Below are 14,341 nucleotides of genomic sequence, written 5' to 3'. Positions count from 1 at the left end.
TAAAAAGTATCAAATATAGGTTTAATATTTTATCTTAGTAAGTTTATTGTGACTTTGGTACATAGATTATCGTTTTAATTGAGATATTTATACAGGCATTGTGAATGACAACAGGAGTCACCTTTACAAATCTTTCAGCCGAAAGGTTATTACAGGTCAGATTCTACATCCGGGCACTGTGTCTAACATGGCGAACCGAACCGTGAAAGACGCTCACAGCGTCAAAGGAACAAACCCGCAGTATTTAGTGGAAAAAATCATCAGATCAAGAATCTACGAGTCCAAATACTGGAAGGAAGAATGCTTTGGTCTCACGGGTAAGCATTGAGATTAATTTTTCTTCGATTGTACCACGTATTATCAAACAAATCGTGTGCTAGTTTGTGGGGAGGGGGGCTAGCACTTGCACAAAAATCATTTTTGTGTTTGCAGACAAGCATAATAAAACCAAACGTGTACCAAACAGAAGCAATGTTACAATAGTTTATTGACCTAAGAAATGTGATATACGTACTGGAGAAGTAACATAATTTGTGACAAGGAAATTACTAGACTAAGAGTATCACAAATTATATAGTACTTCAACTACTTGCTACTTATTAGTTATTAACTATCATATTTTATCACCTGGGGGCTAGCTGCAGCACAGCGAGTACATAAACTATATTTGAAGTATTTCAGTTCAAACCACGGTTCTACACGCCAAGAAGGTTATGTTTATAGTAGTGTTTGTTTGTGTGTATGTATGTGTGTGGCATAACTAGATAGGGCCTGGATGGATAATTTGTCTTGATATTTGGTATGTGGGTAGGTCTTGATTGATACCTCAAAATGATTAGATTTCTACCCCCTAGCGACTTGTTACGGTACTCCAGTTTTGATATCTCGTTCACTTGTGTTGTTGTTTCCCATCCCAGCCGAGCTGCTTGTAGACAAGGCCATGGAGCTGAAGTACATCGGAGGTGTGTACGGAGGGAACATCAAGCCCACACCGTTCCTCTGTCTGGTCCTGAAGATGCTACAGATCCAGCCGGAGAAGGACATCATCGTGGAGTTCATCAAGAATGATGAGTTCAAGTATGTCTTAGACCTGATCTTTGTATCTAGGTGCAAGCATTGTTTAAAGCTATCTAGTGAAGATGCCTCTAGTACTACTACTGTTCAGTCTGTACTTGGTGGTAACCAGTTCCACTCCTCGATAGTTCTAGGAAAAAAAAAAACTGATGAAAGTATAATCCAAAGAATTCGGTATGTGTAGAAATTGTAGAATGATCTGCAGATTTTAGGTTGCCAATATAAAGCTTGAAATGGCATAAAATGATGTTGAAATCTTGAATATGTTATTATGAACAGGTATGTGCGTTGTCTGGGAGCCATGTACATGCGCCTGACCGGGTCGTCGCTGGACGTCTTCAAGTACCTGGAACCTCTGCTGAACGACTACAGGAAGGTCAAGTGGATGGACAGTATGGGGAGTAAGTACTGCAGACCACATCTTTCAACTAACACACTAGTACTGACAGTTTTAGTGCTCTTCAAGTTCATCTCTTTTCGTCGTTTTCTGGTGGTGTGTATGCAATGGGGGAAACCGTCAAACGTTCCTGCACCACATTAGTAGCTTGGGTAACAGTAAAAAAAGATGAATATTACGCTAACTGTAACATGTGGTGGCCTGTTTGATGAGGAAACGCCCGAATGGAGAAAGCACTTGATGGGGAAACATCCAGATACCTTTTCGTCTTGGTAGACAGTAAAAGACAGTCGACAGCAGTCTCACCAGTTACGCTACAAGTTCCTGCCTTGGCAGTGTCTTTCATGACTGGCGCATCCAGAAAGAATGAAGTGTACCCTGACATGTTTTATCTTTGTTTCCCTCAGAGTTGAACTTGTCCCATGTTGATGAGTATGTTGATACCCTACTGAGAGAGGAACGCATTTGTGATACGATCCTGCCCAGAATACAGGTATGTTGTACTGTAAATCCATCTAATATTGCGGTCATTCATTTTAGCAGGTGGGGGAAAGGGATACCGTAGTTCACACATCACTGTCTCAAATGTTAATGATCAGATATTTGCGATGATGAAAATTTTAGCAGTTAACAAGTGACTGTGAAAGGTGCTAAAATAAGTTACATATTGATAATTACAGCACATGTATGCTACTTGAGCTCACTTGTTGAAAGTAGCTGCAGATAAGGAAGAGAACACAGACAGGCCTTAGGGTCATGTGCATGAGCAAGTGATTCTATATGTAATTATGGATTGTTTCATTTCTCCAGGGTCGCAATGTCTTGGAAGAGTCCAATACACTTGAGCCAAGGGTAAGTTCTATTAACCTTCTCCCTGCTGCCTAACTCTGTTACCAATAAGGAATTGGGTGCCAAACAGTTACTTCAAAGTGTTAAAAGTTAAAATGGTGTGGTTTGAAATCATGGTGTGAATAGATTCTATACCGTTCAACTTTTTTTGTATTTTTAGATTGTTTTGATAGCACAAAGAAATAAAATTGTTTTCCATCACAGGTGAGTTTGCTGGACGATGACCTTGAAGATGTTGAGTCCAGCGATGAGGAGACGGATGTCAAGGTCAGACTTCATGAGAAATCTTTTCAACGCTATCCTTATCTGTAGTGAAACTGCTTTGTTGCAATTTTATTAAAATGAAATAAACATCTGCAATGAAACATCTTGTTAGAATATACTGTTGAACTGCAAATAATATTTGGATTTCGGTTGCAAGCCTCAGTAATGCCTAAACATTTGATAGCCTTTTTAGTTTTCCCCCAAGCACCCTGAAATGTGTCTTAAGTGTTGTTATGCTGGGCATGTGTTTTGTACACGTAGGAATCCAGACGATCGCCGTCCCCTGACTATCATCGTGGCAGTTACCGTGACCTGGACCGACCCCGGCGCAGCCCGTCACCACGACACCGGCGCAGCAGAAGCCGCTCTCCTCACAGAAGGTACGAAGTTATGATTGACGCTAATCAGTCTTCCCATTAAACTGCAGGTGTTCCTTTCTCTTTTCTTTTGTGAATGGGACTTAGTCCAATTCCAAGAAAAAGAAAGAAAAAAATTTTAACCCTCCTTCTTGTGGTAGGATAAGAAAAAGTACAGTTTGAAATGCAGGCATGTTTTACAATCTATACTAATATTCTATAGTATGGTACTACATTGCAATAGCTTTATGAAAAAGTAATAGTGATCTCAAATCAGTTTAGCTCACTGAAGAGCTATTTTTCCTCTGGTCGTGAGCCACGACAGAGAAGACAGACGCTATGTACAGTATTTACAGGTTCATTGTACCAATACCCCTAGCCCTTTTCGTCAAGTACAATGAAAAGTGGACCATGGCTTTACGTCTCGTCCTAAGGACTGTGACCCTTTCCAGTAGTATGCATGTAGGGTGAGGGACAACAGCTGGGATTCAAACTCCTAACCTCTTGGTCCAGAGGCAGGGTCACTAACCACTGCACTATGCAAGCTACATTGTTAACACGTCTGACTGACAACTGATTTACTCCTGCCCACAGACGCAGCAGATCTCCCAGAAGAAGCCCATCTCCCCGCCGACATCGTAGCCGCAGTCCTCCACACAGGCGCCGCTCCAGGTCGCGGGAGAGGAGACACAGGTCACGGTCACCAGGTAGGATGATGCTTTAACCTACTCCCTGCTGCCTAGTGCCGTAACAAATAGAGAATTGGTAGCCCAATGGCTACAGTGTGCTTAAGGTTAAGCTACACCAGTTTTAGAAATGTTAGTTGTGTTTTAGCATTTCCATAATATCTTGACACAGTAAAAAAATATTTTACATGTGAATCTTTTTACGTTATTCACTGATAATTGTTTCATCCTTGTAGCATCTCGCCGACGCCATCGCTCCCGATCAGCATCTCCACACAGGTGAAACATTACGTAGTTCTCTTACTACCAAGTAACATATTAAACATACTTTTGTATAGAATTCAAGAAGACTAGTGTCGTCTTTGTGTGTATCACTAATAGATATCCAAAGTAAGTAACCAAGAATTAACGCTTGTGACAGTCACTGGTAAATGTGCCTATCTACTAGTACTTATTTTCATGTGTACAGTGTTGTAAAAAAAACAATGGGTTGGGCACTTCATATTGAAGTTTTTGTTTTGTTTCAAACTACTGTAACAGTATATGTTCATTTGATATTGAGATGCATCTATGCAGGTTTCTTCTGGAAAACTAGGTTCCTTCTGATAGTACTAATATCCCCATTGGATAAGATTTTTCTTGAAAATGATAGGTATTCCTTGTGTCAATTTGTAATCTTTCCCACCTCCAGGTCATCCAAGAAGCACAAAGACCACAAGGATCACAAAGAGAAGAAGAAGGATAAGAAAAAGGACAGTCACCGAGATCGAGGGAAGGGGAGAGAGATGTCACGGGATGAGTTAGAGATACAAGAGGCCAACGCCCTCCGTGCCAAACTGGGCATGGCCCCCCTCAGACCCTAGTGTTTTATAGTGTGTATAGACTAGAATGAAAGTGTAGGAAACTGAGGAACAAGTGGCTAGGAAGGCTTTATAAACAGTCATCTGTCACAAAAATGTCAAGGGGACAAACACTAAAAAGTCATCATGGAGTTTGTTTCTTAAGTGACTTTTCAAAGGTTGAATGTCAAATTAGCCTTTACTGCAAAACACCTGTTACTTTAAGGATAATAATAAACTTTCAAAATAAAAGTTTGAGCTGTACAAAGTGTTTGTGTGTATGGATATGCAGTGTTCATTTATTTCTGTCATACATAAATCATGCAGAAGTCTTGTTTTCTTGCCATTGCATGTATTGTTCCAAGAACAAAGGAAAGTATATACCGATGCATTTCATCCCTTAAACAATAAATTAGCAGTAATCTATACAGACATAACAATAAGCTATGATCTATCACAATACATATCTTCAAGACTTAAGGTTGAGCATGTGGGATTTTTGCCCATTTTGTTGTGTGATCATGTAATAATCCACCAGTACATGTTTAGAAATTAACATAAGGGCTTTTCAACATAGAACAGTTTCAAAGGGAATGCATGCATAAAGTTTGTTTTTGCAATAAAAGTGAGTGCCTAGGTCTATGTGGTATTGTAAGGAAAATCAAGAAGGCTGTTGATTGTTGCAGAACTGCTTATCTTTCAACCCTTAGTTGTATGAAAAAAAAGTTCTTGAAAGTTGCAACATTTTCCAAAGGATATAATCCTATTGACTCAACCACAAGAATAGAAAAACAACCTAAGATACACACAATCATGTAGCTGTTCAGCATTTTGGATGTTAAGTTTTATCTGCACATGGCGGCTGGATAGGTTTCTGTCTTTTCCATAAAAAATAAGTTATTTTTGTCATCATTTGAAGCAAGACAAGTGTTAAACTATCTGGTACAATGCTGTATGGTGTGTACACCTATATCTTACCTCAGCCATCTGCTCAAAGTTCTAACTCAGTAACAGACTTTAAATAAAGACATTGCCATCACGTGGACAAAATGGAGACTACTATCTAGAGCATTCTGAAACAGTGGTGTAGGAATATTTCGATGAACTTGTATGATCACCGCAGTAGTTGCACAGAATACTAATAAAATAAAAAGTCTGTAATAGCAGTGAAATTAATCTCCAAGCAGATCTAATGGTTGCAATGACCGTATCCAACTGGCAAAATTAGTTTTTATTGCAACCCGAGATCTGCAAGAACTCAAACAGGGAGGAGCATTTTGATTCAATAATGGTGTCCCTGCCCCGCCACATGGCCATGTTAACAGCCATATGGGTTGCAATAAAAACTCCTTTTGCCAGTTGGATACGGTCATTGCAACCATTAGATCTGCTTGGAGATTATCCCCCACCCACCACTTCGCAAGAATACGTATAAGAGAGGACGGAAAAAACGCCTGGTCACAGAGCTGACTACTTTATCGACTATTCCTGTGTAAAATTGGCTTGTCCCACGATCGTACGAGTTCTCCAACTATAGAATTTACATTGCTTTTCTTTGCATGTACGGTAGAGCTAGGTGTATGCCTTAGTTTATTCAGCACAAACTCTCACTGTCCTGTCCCCTTCAATAACCATGAAAAATCTGTTGACACAAGTTGGATGCCTTTGACTCCAGCTATCTCAAAGTGCTGTTCCTTTAATACAAGTCTTGGAGTACATTTATTACACAAGCTTGTAGTTCTTTTCTATTTCCTTGCTCTTCAGTACATATTGGATGTAGTAGACATTTCAACAGCCATGTATTTCAAATAGTAGCAGAGGTACGCATGTCAGTAGTTCCTTGCATACGTAGAAAACTACATAATTGCTTTGTGTATACAGCTGAAGTTGTGACATACTCAACAGAAAGGAATGACAAAATTTTGGTTCAAAAGACTACAGCGTAACTGCGATCCCCTGAAAAAATGACATAGACATTGGCAAGATTATTTCAGGAAACTGTTAGTCATGTGAACGAACAAAACTTAAATACTCTTTTGTTACATCAAAGCTACATATTATTTGAACACTCTAATTGCTTTGAGGGTAACAGGCTTTTCTTTCTTTCCCACTGATTCTTTTCAGAACAACAACTTTCCACAGCTTTCAACGATCACCTTCTGACAATGGTTCAACTCACCAACAGTATGCTAACACAATTAATAATTCTTTTCATGAAAAAGAAGTTATTATTATAGCAATACTCTTCATAATATTCACAGCTTTGTATGACCATCACAACACTAATCTTCAACTACATGTAGTTTCACAACCCACGTTGAAAAATATTCACAATTTTATTGTGCCTCTGCCGCTATATGCTTTAGCCACTGTAGTATAACCAGCATATACAGGTTTTCGTCTGCGATTGTTAAAAATATTACATCTGTTGGTCAGTGAAGGCTTTCTCCAGTAGAGCACTAAAAGCAGATGGAACTCTGACTGTAGTGAGAAATCAGGTATGTTTCCAAGATGGCTATTTTGTTTGCAGAATTTAAAGTGTCTGAAACCAAAGTACAACATTTTCTGACTATATTCAACAATCGTAGCATTATTCAATTAACATACATGTTTACGTTTGTGCTAATACACCCTTCTGCTGTAAGTTACTGAACATTACACCATTAAAAAATCGTTTTTCAAACTCAAGGTATTCGTCGCATTGTAATCAAACTATGACAGTCACTGCATGTGACATCACAGTGAACATATTGACCAGTTCGGAACCCAGCACAGCAGCTCAAGAAGAAACATACAGTTGTAGTTTTGAAAAGCTGCAAAAGGAAGGTATTATCGTAATAGTATCTTACATGAAATCGATTAATCTACTGCTTGCTCAAAAGTATGTTTTTCGTGGTCATAGTTTCGAAACTGGTTGACATGTTCACTGTGTCGTCTTTGGCAGTCACAACTGGATTACCTTAAATATGATAAGGAAATGTAGTATTTTGGTTTCATACAATCTTTAAGCATGTGTCACGTAACAACTGGACACATGTTCTTACTACTGGAGAGATGCTAAAAGAGCAAAAAGAACTTTTAAACATGTGAGTTAGTTATTGAGGCTAGTGTCAACTACGAACTCAGTAAGAATCTGCTTTCCAATACCGTGCTCTAGGCACAGTGGAAAACAACCCACTGCCCCTACAACCTCAAAAAGGCTATGGGACTACCTTTACCCTTTTTCTTCTACAGTAAGAATCATAGAGACTCACATGATTATGAAGAAAGGAAAAATGGTAATAACAAATTTTTACGCTGCATCTAAACTGAAAACTATTGCCATATTTGGAACTTTGTGGTGATATCTCACTCAATGTGGAACATTGAAAAGAGATGCTAACTTTCATGTGAAAATGGGTCAAAATGCAACTTATATCTAAAGATGGAAAGTATAATGAATATTGCACTTTTAATCTGTAGCAAGGGTTGTAGTGGTAAGCAGAAAGTGAACAGTCCTCTTAGAAAAATAATTAATTTCACATGACGTTCAGAGACGCTCACTGCTGTTAATCAGCTATTGGTACAAGTAGAGAAGACAATGCATGAGGGTTGGGAGGAGTGCGGTCTCCTATAGATGTTCTCTCGTTACTTGGAGTCAGGGTCTGATGCCACCTGAGGCTTCTGTAGTTTCTTGAACTCTGACTTGAGATCCTGGAGTGCCCTGGAGAGCTTCTTATCCTTGGGACTCTCCTTCAGAATGTCTTCAAACTCCTAAGATGGGCAGAAATAAAACAAAGAGTTGTTTCAAGCACTTAACAATATTTATAAAAGTGGTCGATGCTATTTGAAATGTCTGTTTCCAAAATAATATCCACTGTTGCTTGAGTAACTGCTATTGGTTTATATCTTATTACCTAGATATCTTACCTTCATCAACGTAATAAATTTTTTATTTGGTTCAATATTCAGATTGATCTTTGACAGCTTGAGGACAGTGATTTCACATTTTTCTTTATTCCTGCCCTCTCAAGAAGTTTTGTATCATTTCAATTTTTCCCTGTGTAACACTTATTTTTGATACTTTATGCTAATCCATGAGCCTATACTAATAGCATCCTACAACATTCTAAAGTTTTGAGTACTAGCACTGGAAGAATAGGAACTAATTAAATACAATCATACCATTCTTGAACCCAACACACTAACTTATCGAGAAGAGTAGGGGTGACCTGGTGTGCTTGGCCAAATACGCGAGCAGTAGCAAAGTTGCTTTGCACTACTAGCTAATGAAAGAGTGCCATGCTTCGTCCTCAGTTAGAGGTTCAATCGCTTTTTCTGTCATGCTTTGCAACTCTTTGCACGGCTAACTCTTCCATACTTCCGTCTATGCAGCACCTCTATCAAACATATCAACTGCAGAATCTGAGAAACAGTCACCCCACTCAAGAAATATCCAATGACAGTGTCTTAATGCTCTTACCTTCATCAGCCACTCTTTTTTGATGAAGAAGTGAGCTTTGATGACATTTTCGAAGGCTGGAGGAGGCTTCTGTATCTGGGAGATGATGGCATGCTTGATGTTGTTCACTCGTACATCTAGAGAAACATTGGACACAAAGTTTCCATGAGCAGGGGATGTGCTGAACTGGTTCAGAAATTTGAATGAAATCTATGCTAGACAACATGTGGCTTTATGATTAATCTTTACAAAACTGAATATCACTATTTTCCCTGTCACCCAAAACGATAGCAGTGTTGGTCTATACTGTGATCATCATCTTGAATTCTTCCTGCAAAACAACACATGATTCTAAGTGATTTTAACCTGAAATAAGGAAAGTATCCATTCTTCGGCACATGCATTGTAGTCCCTGCTATGCCCTTTTCTTGTGTCTGTGTGTGCGTGGAAATTTGTGGTCAGCATAACTTGGATTGTAATGATACTTAATATGTGAGATTTTTGGAAGATGAAGGTTCAGATGGATTTTGAACCTCCTGGTTTATTTCTGCAAAACATGAAATGATTCTAAAAGTTTTTAACTTGCAATGACCAAAAGTGTTCCTTGTTCTGTATACCTGCGTTGTATTCCCTGCTGTGCCTCTTCCCTGTGTCTGTGCCGATCTCCTGCTCGTAGCCTGGCTCGTTGAAGAACGGTTCTGGGACCAGGATCAGAGACTGGATGGACACCAGTACCTGTCAATCAAACAATGGATTATACCTTTGAATACAACTGTGTTCTTTTAGGCCATGTTGATTTGATTATATGGATGGCACCAACTGGGGACCCCAAAACTGATGCGAGCATGAGAATGAAAAAAAGTTCTGAAAAAAAAGTTGCTTTCATTATGAAATCTATGTGGTCAGGAAGGATGAACAAAACAAAACAAACAGAGTATGCTATACTGAAATATGCATTCTTCGTTTTTGTTATTCAAAAACTTCTTCGACTTTGGAATTGACTTTTGCATTCTACAACATTAGTATTCGTTACTGAAATCTAAGAAAAATTACAGCCTGTAGTTTCTCTTTTTGCAGCTGCTTTTTACGATTTACAGTTATGGCCGAATACTTTTTTTTGCGAAAATTGATGCGTGCGCAGATGTCATCCATATAATGAAATCAACATGGCCTTACAGCCAAACTTGCACAAAGTGTGATGGGCAATGTGAGAAGCCAACAAACTTGACCATATTTTTTGAAGGTCACAAAATGCATGAAAGACACAGCTACTTGGTTTTCCAACATCAGAAAATATCAAACAATAGTCATTATACAGTCACATGGAAATCAAATGCTTTTCACCACAGCTCTGATTAATCAAGATATGATTTGTCCTGACTGACCTGTAAAACTGATGATGTCTCGTTCCATTGCTCTCCCTGCTGCCCCTCCCATGTACCCAGGAGGGACAGGCACACCTTACCACAGCTGTGTACAGAAAACAACAACAATTCTCAACCACAAATATTCTAATGCAGTTTTTTTCTATACAGGAGTGCTATACATGCATAATTTCTGCACATACATACTTTCAGCACATGCCCTCTCATCCTTAGGAACAGATTCTGCCAAATTTCTAGATTGATCACAACAAGACAATGCCAGGTCACAAGTGACCAAAATTTCCAATCGTAACTTGTCTGACCCAAATTTCATACTCAAGAAGCCTTAGAAGGCCCCCTAAAACTCTCCCTGCTTGAATTGGTTTCTCTGTGCCCTCAAACACAATTTTTTTTCTAGCACACCAATCATGGATCCCACATTTGTGAGCCAAGTTCCATTTCTGCACTAAATTCTATGTCTTTCTCTCAATTCATCCAACTACTGTATTCTTTACAACACCAACAAATTACAAATAATGAGACTCTTCAGAAGTTTGTAAATCTATTGTAAAGTTTGAGATATTACATGTATCGATGACATTACCTGTATAGATTAGGGTTGAATCTCACTGTCCCCCCACCTGTTGTCTGGGGTAAAAACATAAAAAGTCATATAGCATATATCAAACAACTTCACACATGTATACATAGTCCATGATTGCCTGCGAAGCTGGTGTGTTACGCTGAAGTGCAGTTAAACTGAATATATATACAGATGCAGATACTTGTCCACATTGTATGGGTTGCTCTGTAGTCTGTACTGATCCATTAAAAACTAAAAGAATCTAGTAGCTGACTGTAGTCTGAAACAAGATACTGTAAATGCAGAAATATTCGCAGGGATTTAATTTCGCAATAGGAAGAAAATGGAGTGTTCGTGGCAGTTTTGAGTTTGTGTTTGAAACAAAAGTAGCGCTACAGTCACACAATGGAACAGCTTTTCGCAGTGGTTTTAAGTTTGCGGTAAGAGTTCACCGTGAAAGCCATGAACATAAAACCACCGTGAACATTTTTGCATTCATTTACCGTATTACATTAGATAGATCCATAGCCTTTCTATGCTAGTACAGTACATGGAAAATTGTTAAAGAGCTAGATGGTAAAGTCCCAGGATTGTTTGTCCTTACCTGAAGATTGACTTGAGGTGGAACTTTGGGGTAGTTTGGTGGGAAGAAGATGTCAAACTGGTAACAACCTCCGCTGTAGGGAGTTCCCTCTGGCCTGGAGAACAATACAATCAATCAAACTTTACTGTGTACAATGGGTACATTGTATGGTAAGCTGGATATCAAGGTTCTTAATTCGCAACCAATATATATAGAATCACAGCTGACTTGTCAGTGACCAACCTGATGAAATTATTCACTGATCATGATATAAGTTGTGAAACTATTCTAAACAATAAGGCAAAAACCTATGTTGTTCTACATAGAGGACAGGCTAGCAACTACATATACATGTGTAAACAGTATAATACTGGTATTCTTTTTTCCGACAAAGCCTACTTTGACTTACCCAGTGATCAGGGCTTGCATTAGGTTCATTTTCTCATCATCCTGGAAAGAAAAAATGAAGGTTAGTAACCTAAAGGTTAGTATAACATTTCCCTATCCTAATGTTTTAATAAAGTTGAAGATTTACAATATGTACAATACAATACAGTACAAAATGCCTATGTCATTGATTCATGAAAGGCGCTGCGGATCTAGAAGTACATAAGACGCAGTCCAGTGTTCTTCTCCCTTTGTTCAACTTTAAGACATGTTTCTTCTAGCAATGGCCATGGGAGACTGAAATGAATGTCTTGTACTCACCACTCGGACAAAGATGGACGATGACAGCTCTAGTGGTAGGGATGATGATAGAGACGAAAACTCCTGGGCTATTCTTACAATCTGCAAAATACAGAAGACAATATAGTTACAGTTGGGAACCATTCCCACCAAGGGTTGCTAAATCATAACACCAACATTTGACACCAGTTACTGTTAACAGTAATAGACTAGAATTTTCCATCATGGCAACAAGTGCTTATATATCAACATCAACGTCATGGACATGTTCCCCACCTGACATATACTGCATTCTGTACACCATTTTACCACTATGGAGTCATCTATTGTCTGACATTAACTAGTATTAACCAACATAAGTTCATTGTAGTACTAGTAGCAAGGGCCTCCTGCTTTCAGTAGATAAACCTAATGCTCCCTGGCTCCCAAAATTGGACCATTTTTCAGGAACAGTGTAAATGACTTGTGGGTGGCTCAGAGTTTTTCTGGAGACATAAGAGTGACTAACCTGGGCATGAATAGGTTTGGTGAACTTGTTGTAGAGGGTGGAGTAATGATGCGCTGAAGATCCTTCCACTGAAAAACAGTCATCATACAAGGTTTAGATTTTTGAAAGGAGCTCAACCTGTAGCACTCTGAAGTAGCTGTTTGGCACCCAATGGTTACAGAGTTAGGCAGTAACATTAAAGTTGAAGACTTTAACTCCAAGCAGTTACCGGTGGAACTGCATCTGGTTTCACTTCAAAAGCACAATCATACAAAATCAGACTGATACCAAAAATAGTCAATATGACATCTAGCATTTTCCCATGGCTTCTCCAGTTTGTAAAAGATCCAGGTTACAAAAAATACATTTAATAGACTTACATGGAAACTCAAAGTTGTCAAACTGCATTTCCTTGAGGTCTTTCTTGTATGTCTCCTCCATGGATGTCTGTACATGTAAAATACAATATTGATAAACATTCAATAAACCTAAAGATATCCAGAAGTGGAAAGGAGAACAGCTAAAGGTGTTTTCTTCAAGACTCCACTCTCAGACTTCCATTTCACACTTCCTATATCATCTAGCATACACTGCCTTAGCTTATCTTACCTTAGACCCTCCCTTAACTTTAGCTTGAATACAATTGATTATCCTTTGCATGAGTTTGTGGTCAAACCTGGAACACGAGATAAGACCATCCTACACCTTATTATGTATATGGCATTGCCTATCTCTGTTTCTTCAGCCCTTGGGACATATAGCTGTGTAAGAACTGATAATGCTACAGCAGAGGGCTAGTCCGGGGATCTTTAGCCTTCAGACACACAGATGTACAAGCACAGATAATACTGACAGCAGGGGGCTAGTCCGGGGAATTTTGAACTCAGGATCTACCACATTGTAAAGCGAGCAATCTACCCACTATTGTATTGCTGCAGTGTAGAACACAGGATAACCCTACCATAATTTTCTCCGGAGACTTGGCTATTGCAGAGGTGGAAGCTTAGTTCAGCCGTGATGTCTGGCGTACATTCGATCTGTGCCTCCACAGACAATGCTACAGCAGGGGGCTAGTCCGGGGAATTGAAGAACCTACATGTACCACACTGTAAAGCTATGGTACTCAGCTGTAATGTAGAACACAGGATAACCCTACCGTAATTTTCTCCGGAGACTTGGCTATTGCAGAAGTGGAAGCTATTGCGGTGATGTCTGGTGTACATTCTATCTGTGCCTCCTGTGCCGAGGCCTGTGCCGCGACGGCAGCGTCCCGCGCCAGTTGAGCCTCGCCGTGCCTCCGAACCGCGTCGGCCACCTGTCTGTACAGGATGATGAACTCCCTGCAAACAAGGATGATGAAGCTCTGTTTGTTGTTCCAGTATTTCTGTAACTGTTACTAGGTGTCAAGGTGGGCTTGTGGTTGGGGTTGTTTACCCAAAAATATGGGGGTCGGGTTGGCGTAACAGTTAGGGGGTTTGGCCAAGAACCCAGAGGTCCTGGGTAAGATTCCTTGGACATGCTACCGGTGTTGAGCCCTTGGGAAAGGCCCTTTACATGACTTTCCTCACTCAAAGGGTAAAAATGTGTACCTGACTTTGGTTGGGGAGGTAAAATGCAGTGGAAGCTTCGAAGGAGAGGGTTTTATGCAGCTTGTACATATTACATGAATGGTACAAAACTGGTGTGTTATGCCTAAAGGCTCAGCTTACTACATTGTATTCATGGAGATCA

At 39.5% G+C, this 14,341-nt stretch overlaps 2 protein-coding genes across 6 annotated transcripts in view; one reads left to right on the top strand and one right to left on the bottom strand.

The window, feature by feature from the left end:
- Positions 1–152: 152 nt before the first annotated feature.
- On the top strand, positions 153–4,736 carry LOC136445371 (pre-mRNA-splicing factor 38A-like). Of its 2 annotated transcripts, none has more exons than XM_066443347.1 (10): positions 153–317; positions 918–1,077; positions 1,354–1,475; positions 1,879–1,964; positions 2,282–2,323; positions 2,525–2,587; positions 2,846–2,964; positions 3,535–3,647; positions 3,860–3,905; positions 4,318–4,736. In XM_066443347.1, the coding sequence occupies exons 1-10, from the start codon at positions 188–190 to the stop codon at positions 4,487–4,489; spliced, it is 1,053 nt and encodes a 350-aa protein (XP_066299444.1). In that variant the 5' UTR covers positions 153–187; the 3' UTR covers positions 4,490–4,736. The 2 variants fall into 2 exon arrangements, with proteins under 2 accessions (XP_066299444.1, XP_066299445.1); XM_066443348.1 differs by having other exon boundaries at positions 154–317; positions 3,863–3,905.
- A 1,389-nt stretch (positions 4,737–6,125) lies between these two features.
- Positions 6,126–14,341, bottom strand: part of LOC136445370 (uncharacterized) — a 39,595-nt gene continuing 31,379 nt past the window's right edge. For all 4 annotated transcript variants that reach the window (XM_066443342.1, XM_066443346.1, XM_066443343.1 and 1 more), the window contains 11 exons: positions 13,767–13,950; positions 12,991–13,057; positions 12,632–12,699; positions 12,145–12,225; positions 11,846–11,886; positions 11,458–11,551; positions 10,875–10,918; positions 10,292–10,376; positions 9,524–9,641; positions 8,928–9,043; positions 6,126–8,218 (listed from right to left, as the gene is read on the bottom strand). In XM_066443342.1, coding sequence (XP_066299439.1) covers positions 8,093–8,218; positions 8,928–9,043; positions 9,524–9,641; positions 10,292–10,376; positions 10,875–10,918; positions 11,458–11,551; positions 11,846–11,886; positions 12,145–12,225; positions 12,632–12,699; positions 12,991–13,057; positions 13,767–13,950 — 1,024 coding nt within the window. In that variant the 3' untranslated portion in view covers positions 6,126–8,092. The remainder of the gene's footprint in view (positions 8,219–8,927; positions 9,044–9,523; positions 9,642–10,291; positions 10,377–10,874; positions 10,919–11,457; positions 11,552–11,845; positions 11,887–12,144; positions 12,226–12,631; positions 12,700–12,990; positions 13,058–13,766; positions 13,951–14,341) is intronic.

This window comes from Branchiostoma lanceolatum, chromosome 11 (genome assembly GCF_035083965.1).
Source record: "Branchiostoma lanceolatum isolate klBraLanc5 chromosome 11, klBraLanc5.hap2, whole genome shotgun sequence".
Classification (NCBI taxonomy): domain Eukaryota; kingdom Metazoa; phylum Chordata; class Leptocardii; order Amphioxiformes; family Branchiostomatidae; genus Branchiostoma; species Branchiostoma lanceolatum.
Note: the sequence above shows the minus strand (reverse complement) of the source record. Positions and strands in the feature narration are given on the sequence as shown.

Bases quoted from the DNA above. Each gene is read 5' to 3' on its own strand.
- LOC136445371 (XM_066443347.1), top strand. From the start codon at position 188: ATGGCGAACCGAACCGTGAAAGACGCTCACAGCGTCAAAGGAACAAAC. The intron at 318-917 runs GTAAGCATTGAG...TTCCCATCCCAG, and splicing joins AGAATGCTTTGGTCTCACGG to CCGAGCTGCTTGTAGACAAG. The intron at 2,324-2,524 runs GTAAGTTCTATT...TTTCCATCACAG, and splicing joins CCAATACACTTGAGCCAAGG to GTGAGTTTGCTGGACGATGA.